This window comes from Arachis ipaensis, chromosome B3, assembly GCF_059453495.1.
Source record: "Arachis ipaensis isolate K30076 ecotype BB chromosome B3, ASM5945349v1, whole genome shotgun sequence".
NCBI lineage: Eukaryota > Viridiplantae > Streptophyta > Magnoliopsida > Fabales > Fabaceae > Arachis > Arachis ipaensis.
Window position 1 is genome coordinate 16471827 of NC_142438.1, and position 10342 is coordinate 16482168.

At 33.9% G+C, this 10342-nt stretch overlaps 1 protein-coding gene across 1 annotated transcript; it reads right to left on the reverse strand.

Annotated features, from left to right (window-relative positions):
* Positions 1 to 4201: 4201 nt before the first annotated feature.
* On the reverse strand, positions 4202 to 6586 carry LOC107634292 (Expp1 protein). Its single transcript, XM_016337834.3, has 3 exons — positions 6199 to 6586; positions 4759 to 4866; positions 4202 to 4662 (listed from the first exon to the last, which is right to left on the reverse strand). The coding sequence occupies exons 1-3, from the start codon at positions 6508 to 6510 to the stop codon at positions 4351 to 4353; spliced, it is 732 nt and encodes a 243-aa protein (XP_016193320.1). The 5' UTR covers positions 6511 to 6586; the 3' UTR covers positions 4202 to 4350.
* Positions 6587 to 10342: the final 3756 nt, after the last annotated feature.

Consider the following 10342-nt stretch of genomic DNA (forward strand, 5'->3'; position numbering starts at 1 on the left):
GCCTTTCCTGGGACCTTTTATATTAACTATGTGGGCACCTTTACCATACTGAGAACCTTCGGTTCTCATTCCATATATATTCTGTTGTTTTTCATATACAGGTCGAGAGGCACCTCGTTGAGCGTCTGGAGACCCTCCTTACAAGCGAAGAACTATCTTTTGGACTGTCATATTTTGTTTTAGGCTATATATATATGTTTATAGAATCTCCACATGTATATTTTGTATTTTGTCCCTCCTAGAGGTTGACTTGGAGATACAAGTGTTTATTTTGTAGTTTAAGTTTTATTTTGGGTTGTATATATATATATATACTCTGGCCGGCCTTAGCTTCGCAGGTCGAGTATGGAGCTTGATATCTGTATTTTGGAACTCTGATATGTATATTATGTTTTCAGCTTTCTTTGACCTTGTCCATTCTATTTACGCTTATACGTACAAGTGTAATACGATTTTCTGTTTTCGCTTTTGATTAGCTTATTCTTCAAGGGGCCTCGTCATAAAATTATTTTCAACTATATTTATTTAAGTCTTTTTCTTTTAGAAGTCGTAATACATCGCCACCTCTGCTTTACGACTTAAGCATAAGGCTCTGTGTGGTAGGGTGTTACATTACTCATTACAAACACTCAAGGGAGACCGAGTCTCAGGAACGTGGAACGATTCATCACTAAGGTTGTACATATCTTAGGTCCAAAAGGGCACATGATGGTACTCTTTTTGCTTCTCATTAGCTTTTTCACCCACATTGGGTTTTTACTCAGAAAAGGTTTTAACGAGGCCGGATGCCAATTACAAATTTTGTACTTTTTGACACCTTTGTGTAAATAAGTTACAAACTTCTGCAACATTTTTATAAGTCTAAAATTCATACATCTGTTTTAATACTACCTAACCAGTAAAAGAAACAAACTTGACCCGAGTTTCATTCTCGAAAAAAGGTCAAACAGAATAAACAAACCGATGAAGTAAAATCGGAAACAAATCCCAACAAAGTTCAAAATTCAAAAACCAAAAAAGAAAGTCCTAACTATTACAAATTCAGTCATCTTTCTCTCCGATGTTGGAGCCATCTTCTTTCTCTTCAACCAACACCTCGTCATCAACCAGCTTCCCATCAACAATAATTTTTGTCACATCCAATTTCTCTACATCAACCTCAGGGAACAAGGCCCTGACCTTCGCCACAGACCGTTCAAACCCTTGTGCAAAAAGACTCGTATACTTCAGTCTCCAATTCACCTATGTGAGCAACTAGCTGACTATTTTGTGATTTTAAGTCATTTACTTCTTTCCCCATTGCCTCCTGTTGACTCCTAGCATTTTCCAATTCAAAGTTTTTAGATTTCAAAGAGGAGGAAAGCTCATTCACCCTCCTATCTTTCTCTTCAGCAATTTTTGTCAGCTCAACAACAGTAGCAGAATCTTTCTTCTCTGCTTCAAAAGCAAGCTCTTGTGTCCGTCCAATAAACACAAGACGTGCACCGATTACCTACAAATAAAGGAGAATCACAAACAACGAAGCAGATAATAATAAAAGTGACAATACCTAAGGGCTATTTATCATACCTGCAAAAAACGACTGACCCCAGACGGACCAACCTTGTTGATCATCTCAACATTGGCTGGAAACTGGCCAAACTTATAGGATAAGGTCATAAAGGGGAACAACTTACTCCATAAAGATTTAGCATGGTCATCCACCAAATACCCGCGAAGAACCTTCTATGACTCATGGGCTGATTCCACCAATTTTAGATTCACATCGTCATCATCTTTCATGTCAACCAATTCAGTGACCTTAGTCGATGCATCTCTTTTTCTTTTTCCGCACATGCTCAGTCGCTGGATTGGTTCCTTGATCATCACTTGTATCTACGTTCTACATGTATACTTGATCCAAGGCTTCTACATCGTCTCCTACGGCCTCGGAATCTACATGCTCAACTCCTCATCAGCTTCCTTTCTCCTCAGGTTGATTCTGAAATTCAGGAACTCTATGACGGTGCCACCCTTCCCACTAGGGGCTTCGATGAGTTCTGTCCCTTTGTTCGCCGCCTCCCTGAATTCAAGTTCTGGTATTCAATCATGGCTAGTTCATGATGGTCATTTTAGTAGGTATGCAGATGGTTATTTTAATTCTTATGCGGATGGTTATTTGATTGGATTGGGTTTAGTTATATATAATTAAAATATGCTAGATGTTCAATTCACTAGATATGCGAATGATCATTTTTATCCTTAAGTGGATGGTTATTTTCACTAGGGATGAGCGACGCCGGTGACGTGCGTGGCAAGCCAAGCAACGACGGCGAGGAGGAGCCCAGCAACGTCGTTCATTTCCGGTCTGGAGGAGAGCAACGCCGATGAGGGTCCTTGTTGATGAACCAGCGGTGGTGAGAAGGATCCCAGTGGCGACGATGGGCGCTGGTTGGAGACCAAGCGACGGTAGAGGGTTTGGGAAAAAGCTAGTACTTTGGTAAATTAGGGTATAATGAATGGTTAAATTTTTAAATTATTGAATGAGATTTTTTAGTTGGATAATTTGGATGGAGTGTTTTTTTTTTTTACTTCATTGGGCCAAATTTTCAGCCTATTCACGTTATTCAAATTTTCCGTTGTCTACTTAGCAAAGCTGGATATTATATTATCACAAAGAACATTCAATACCATACTTGTGTGTACCAAATACAGCAATGCAGTAACACACATTGCCAGTAATTTGAAATATGATTATCTTTGTAGATGGTGATCTTTCATGAAGCTATTTCTTCAATGTTAGCCAATATGCTGTATACAAGTTCTTGCCATATGAAAAATTAAAGATGAAAGCAAAATGAATTTTTCCTTACATTAATCTCCATTTTTTATATTTTATTCTAACCAGAAAACTTAATATAATGATATTTAATTGAGTTCTTTAAGCATGTAGTCAAAAGTTTATCATCCCATATTATTTGCTGATTTTAGTCCTAGTATCATGGAGAGGTATCGTAATAATAAAAGGGATCTACATATGATGTTTATTGATTTGGAAAAAGCATATGATAGAGTGCCAAGGGAGGTCTTATAGAAAGTTTTAGAAGAAAAGAGAGTAAGGATCGTATATATTCGTGTAATTAAAGACATGTATGATGGGGCTACAATTAGTGTGAAGATTCAAGGTGGTGTGACAGAGGAATTTTCTATTGGTATAGGATTATACTAGGGATCATCCTTAAATCCATACATTTTCCATTAGTCTTGGAAGTACTCACAGAGCACATCCAAGAGCCTGTGTCATGGTGCATGCTTTTTGCCGATGATATCGTCCTTATGGGAGAGTCAAGGGAAGACTTAAATATGAAGTTGGACTTATGGAGAGAAGCTCTAGAAGTGTATGGTCTGCGCATAAGCCGTAGCAAGACGGAATATATGGAATGTAAGTTCAGTCTGAGAAGGGAAAACCCTAATATATAGGTGAAGATTGGAGAAAACATCCTACGAAAAGTTAAAAGTTTTAAATATCTTGGGTGCATCATACAGGATAATGGAGAGATTGAACAGGATGTAAATCATAGGATCCAAGCAGGTTGGTCAAAATGGCAGAGTGCATCTGGTTTTATATGCGACAAAAAAGTGCCTTTAAAACTTAAAGGTAAATTCTATCACACCGCTATAAGACCGGTTATGCTTTATGGTACGGAGTGTTTGGGGGGCAAAGGAGAGCATGAACATAAGTTGAGTGTGGCAGAGATGAAGATGTTGAGATGGATGAGTGATCATATGCGATTGGATAAAATAAGGAACGAAGATATAAGGGAGAGAGCTGGAGTAGTACCAATTGTGGAAAAGATAATTGAATCGCGTCTCAGGTGGTTTGGACATGTGAGAAGAAGACCGATAGAACACCCAGTCAAGAGGGTGGATGAGATGGAAAATAGATAAGGGGCGAAATGCAGAGGAAGACCTAAAAAGACCATTCATGAGGTGGTCAAACGAGATCTACATGTAAACGGTCTCTCTGTATACATGATACATGACAGAGCACAATGGCGTCGTTTGATTCATGTAGCCGACCCCACCTAGTAGGACAAGGCTTTGTTGTTGTTGTTATTTGTTGTTTGTTAGTTTATTATTTTTGATGTAACACTTCCTATTGGTTTGTTATAAATAAGTGCAGCATTGTTGACTTTGAACATTCCTCATGTATATATATATATGGTCATGACTCATGAACAATAAATTGATGAAGCAGAAAAATGTCAAGTGACAAGGAATCAAGAATGCAAATAGCAAACAAAAATTACAAGATTATCAAGAACAAACAATACAAGAAGTAAAAGAAAGATTCAACTCATCTTTTCTTCGTTAAAAGAATTTGTTATACTGACTAGTCAGAGAGTCCCTTAGATTCGAGTACAAGCCATAAAGCGAGTACTGCCTCAGATTCTCAACTTCATACCACGAATTAAGCACTCTAAGATGCTTGTCTGTGCCGGAAAACGCCAGCTGAATCCCAAGGCTACAATCCACGGAACCTCCTCGGCCTTTGCAAGACGATGTCCTGATAGCGCAATCTACTTTGTTGAGGCAAACAAAACTGGATTTTCCTCTACATGCAACACATCCATCTCTCTTCCAATACAAATTTTGCAGCCTACCCTTTTGAAACTCCAACACCTAACTCAAATGAAGAAATCAAGCTATTCAAAATAACAAACCAGAAACTAACCTTATAAGGGTCCACAAATTTTTACAAACTTTGTTATATCTTACCAATGTAAAACTTGTCACAATGAATGTGTTATTTGCAACAAAGGCAGGGGGAGAACGAGCTGCGTATTTCCGTCCTGCGAACGCCACCATGTACCCACCATAGGAATCCTATTTACCATTATGCAGAAGAAAATCATAAACTAGTTCTTATAATGACACAATTGCTATGCTATTTATTCTTTGGGGAAATCATGTTTTCAAACAAGAATAGACATTGACTATTACAAATAAATTGAGTAGAGCTCTTTCCAATTTGCAGAGAAAACTAGGGAAAATCTGTAACAAAATACTAGTAGCTATTTAATCAGGAACTCAAGCATGTTTTTTTCCAGAATAGAAGAAATCTTTATATGTTTCAAAATAATCTGCTAAACTATTTTGGATTAGGGGTCATTGTTTTATGTCCTCATGATGCAGTTGAACAAATCAAAACCTTGATCACACTGAAGCCAAAGGTTTAGTTGAGTAACATTGTTTTCCTAATAATTATGACCTTTAAATATGCCTATCTTATCCTTAAATGTGAAGTCTTTTGAGTACCACATGTACTTTTTTCACCATGAACTTATCAAGTTTAAGAACGGGGATGCAAACAACTTTGCATGAAATCTTCACTTAATAACAGCAATAATAATATGCTTTTTCAAGTTTAAGTAGCCTTTGATTTTTTTTTTTTTTAATTTTAATGTCACAGTGACACTCGATTAATCCAGTTGTCAGTTTGGCCCTTCATTGGGACTCATTTCTAATAGTTTCTCACTCAAATCCATATTCCTTATCTAGCAAAGTGGCCCAACTTAAATATCTTTTGATCCATCTTTCTTCCATAAATTCAGAGAAGTACAAACACCAATGTTATTTGAAAGTCTAAAAAGTAGGTGTCAATTGGATACTTAACCTGATCCGAGAGTGGAAATCAAGAATTTAAGTGTTGACACAGAGATTATACAAAAATTCAAGAGCAATAGAATGAGTATTGACACAAAATACAATGACATAGATTCTTTTTAAAAAAAAATCAATTAGAAATTAGCAGCTAGAAAACAATTGCTATGGCATCTAGGGAAACCTGCAATAACAACACAGTAATAAGCAACCAATCACAGTTCCCATCCAATGAAAACGACCATCATAGCATTCTTCAACCCCAATAGGATACATATAAACATAAAAACAGCATGTTCTACATCAAAGTTCCAAAACTTTTCAACACAATGACCAAATGGCATTCATTCTTCAACCCCAATAGTATACACAGACATATATGTCACCACAAAGTTCAAAACTTTTCACTTTTTGATTTCAATCTTCGCTTCCCCCCGCCCCCCCCCCCCCCCCCCTCCTTTCTTGCGCCACGTTGACCTTTTTCAAGAAAACAAGAAAAAGAAGTAAACTTTGAATAAGAAAAGAGAGAAAGAAAGTAGTTATGTATGTGCTTACAGGGAAGAAGGTAGAGGTATTAATGGTGAGGAGAGAGATCTCATCAACTTTGGGACGAAAGAGTGCAAGCTGGGAGTTAGAAGAAGGCAAAGAGAGTCTAGTGTCACAAGGCGAGAGCTGAAGAGAGAGGTTCTGGTTGAAGAAGAATGAGTTCTTGGAACTGAAAGCAATGCCAAAAGTGAATCCATCAGATCTCTGAATCTTTGTGTCAGCACATGGCTGGTACACCTTGTTGGTGTTGCTGGCAGAAGCAAGAGTAGCAGCTACTACCACCTGTGTCAGCACCACCATTGCCATCAACCACCGTGCCATTGTTCAAGGGTAGGGTAGTTGATGATTGATGAATGATGATGGTAGATGCCAACCTTTGTTTCTCTCAACTTTTTGAATGCACTGGCTAAGGGTGACTTTTTTATTTTTTATTTTTTATTTAAATCTTAATCTTCCTTAGCGAATAAAATCTAATATTTTTTAGAGGGAAGCTAAGTGAGAAGTAAATTCTTGAGTATTTATATTTTAGATACATTAGTTATTTAAAAAAAAAATATTAATAAATTTTTTTATAATAGTATATATGGATATATTATTTTTAAATTAGTTTCTATGATTAGATTAGAAGTTCTTAATTTAAAATTTTTTAAAGATTAATTTATCTAAAATTTTAAGAAATTTATTTATCATTTTGTTCTATTTTTAAAATAAAAACACTATTTGTACATCAAAATTAATTATCAAAATTAATCACTATATATATAATTTAACTGATTTTTAATATATATTTATATATTTTATTTTAATAATTAATTTTAATAACTGATTTTAATATATATCTAATATTATTACATATTTTATATCAAATATTTTAGTTTGTGGTATTTCTTTGAGTCAAAATCATGTTTTTTAATAATATTTTTTCTATTTTTAGGTCACTTTTATTACTAAATTATTATAATTATCGTCACACTCGTGATTATTATTGTTATATAGAAGAAGAGATTGTCTAGAAAAGAGATATTTTTTTAGGAAAATAATTTTGATATAAAAATAGGATAAAATAAAATATTTGAATAAAACATTTTACATACTAAAGAAAAAATACTAGAATTTAATTAGTTATAACATCAGAGATTAAATGAGCTTATTTTTTTAACAATATAAAATTATAGATTTAGACTAGGGCTTTTTTTTAAAATAATAACTATAAAAATATTTACTAAAATATTCTTTATGAGAAATATTTTACACAATTTTTTAACTAAACCAGTTATCAAAACAATCAAATACAATAATAAAATATTAAACTTATATTAGACGAATAATCAAATTTATTTATAATAATTAATAAAATTTTTATAAAATATCAAATATGTATTTTTATATAACGATAATTAATTAGTTACTAATTTTTTTACATATAACATAATTGATATAAACAAAAAGCAATTATTAATATAAAATATATAATAAAATATAAAATATATATTAAAAATAAAATAAATTATATATATATATATATATATTATAAAAATATAGTGATTAATTTGGTAACCGATGTTTAAACATGTATATAACATTACATATCTCTATATATATAATTTACATTTTTTTTTAAATTAATAGAAAAGTATAGGTCTGTCAATTTATTGTTAACGATAATTAATTATATTTTAAACACATGTATAAAAAAATCGATTTAAAAAATATATTTATAAAGATATTTTTGTTAGATACATCTACAAAGACATTTCTATTAAATATAATAATAAATAAGAATTGATAGAAATATTATTTTTTTATCAAAGATAGGAGACTCGAACCCGTAATCTCTTAATTGAGTATGAGAAATTATGTTATTTGAACTATAATTCACTAGCGAATTGACAAAAATATTGTTAGTAATGTAACCAGATTGAAAATTAATAAAATTGTTAGACGGTGGGAAGTTGCGGTAGCTGTTGTTACATTTTCTTCTTCCATCCTCTTCAATACTATTTTACGATTTTGTATCCCCATCGAAAAGTTGAAAAAATAAAAAAATTGTATCAAATTTTTTTGGGGCTAGATCTATCGAGTCAATGACTCAATATTAGGAAAATAATATGTACAACTACCAAGTGTGTTGGTAATAAAAATGGGTCTCTTGACTCAAATAAGTTTCAATTGTAAACAAAGTTGATTTTAAGAAGAATGAAGATTAAAGAGAGTTAAAATTAGAGACAGACAATGTAAAAAAAAATAAAGTTGATTAACGGTTATTTTGATTTAAACACTAAAATTTATATTTGACTCTTATGCTAAAAGTGAGAAATATGATACGAATTTTAGAAAATAAGTTGAAAGAATAATGTGGGAGAAAAAAAGACTCAGAGGATTTTTTCTATAAATAAAAAGATTAAAATTAACATAGACATGCATTGTTAGGGTTGACAATGAATAGAATAGGGTATGATTTAGACTCTATCCTAACTTTACTTGCCGGTAAAAAAATTTTTTCAAACTCTACCTTACCCCTTTTTGCGGATTGAGAATCTCTCAACTCTAATCCTACCTGCACCCTAAAGTTCTAAACACTACCTTACCCAATTCTATCCGCAGAAAAATAAAAAATTTTTAAACAAATATAAAATTCAACCATTCCAAATTTCATACATATTAATAAAATCGAAAATAAAAAATTAAGTTCAAATTAAAATTAAAAATAATAAAATCTTAAAGAAATCTAACATACTAAATGATATGATCATCAACTAGTTTAATGATTATTTCAAATTTTTATAAGAGAAAGATTGTAAGTTCAACACTCACTTTCTTCCACACAATCCGTCTCACAAATAACATCTCATTGACCCACATCCCAAGCTAAGAGATATCCTCTCCAAATAGCAAACAATTCTCCTTGAAGAATACTATTACTCTCAATCATTCCCAAACACCCCCTTTGCCAGCTCCCATTACAATCTCTAATAACACAAGCAAAACCAACACTATCACCCGAACCAAAATAACTAGCATCACAATTAATCTTAAAAGTATCAATGGATGGGGGATTCCAAAAACCATTTAGAGTAGAGAGAAGGGACATACGTTGTAATTCAAAGATATTCCTAAGCTCCTTTTCTGAAGTTAATACCAGACAAATCACTTTTTCCGGAGGCCAAGTTTCATCGGGATTAAAGATGTCATTATTCCTTGCTCGCCATATCCACCAAAGTCCCGAAAAGAACTTGAACGGATGCTCTCTGCTATGATACAAGAACCAGTTCTTCAAATCCAAAGGATGACAAGAAATATCCAACCTATGCCAGACAAGCTGAGCTTTGGGACAATCCCGAATACAATGTAAAACCGATTCCTGGCTAGAAAGACATCTTGGACACTTATCCGATGACGACATCCCTCTTCTAAAGCGAAAACTTGCAGTAGGAAGAGCCTCCTTAAGACACAACCAAGCCAAAAATTTATGCTTTTCCGGAACAAGCTGGCGCCAAAGCCAAAGCCAATTCTCCCGCTCCTCCCAACCAAATAGCTGCTTACACAACCACAAGTAACCATTGCGAGAGTTATAGACTTTGGCAGCAGACCCACTCCAATACCAACCCACTTCCGGACCTGCTTGTTCATCTGGATTGTAAGAAAGAATATTATCTTTCAGATTTTGAGATAAAGGAGAATAAAGAGTATCCAAATGCCACCTACCAACCGACCAAATATCATGTATCCGGAGATTCGAATCAGAAATGTGAACATAATCGATCTCATTAGATAACCGTCCTTCTTTCCTCCAGCTAGAAAACCAAAAAATTCTGGTTCAAATCTCCAATACACCAAGCAAACCCATCCTTCAACACTTCCCAAGCCTTGCAAAGACACCTCCAAATGGGAGAGTCCTTGTTCTTAGGATAACTAAAACAGTCATATAGAGATGATCGGTATTTGGCATCCAACAATTGGACCCATAGCTTGTTTGGCTGCTGGAAGAAAGTCCAAACTAGCTTCCCAAGAAGAGCAATATTTACACAATAAGGATCGCTAATCCCTAAACCTCCATATTTTTTTGGAGTAACCAGTACCTTCCAACTAACAAGATTCAATCCTCTTCCATCAACCTGTCCTTTCCAAAGAAAATTCCTCATCATAGACTCCA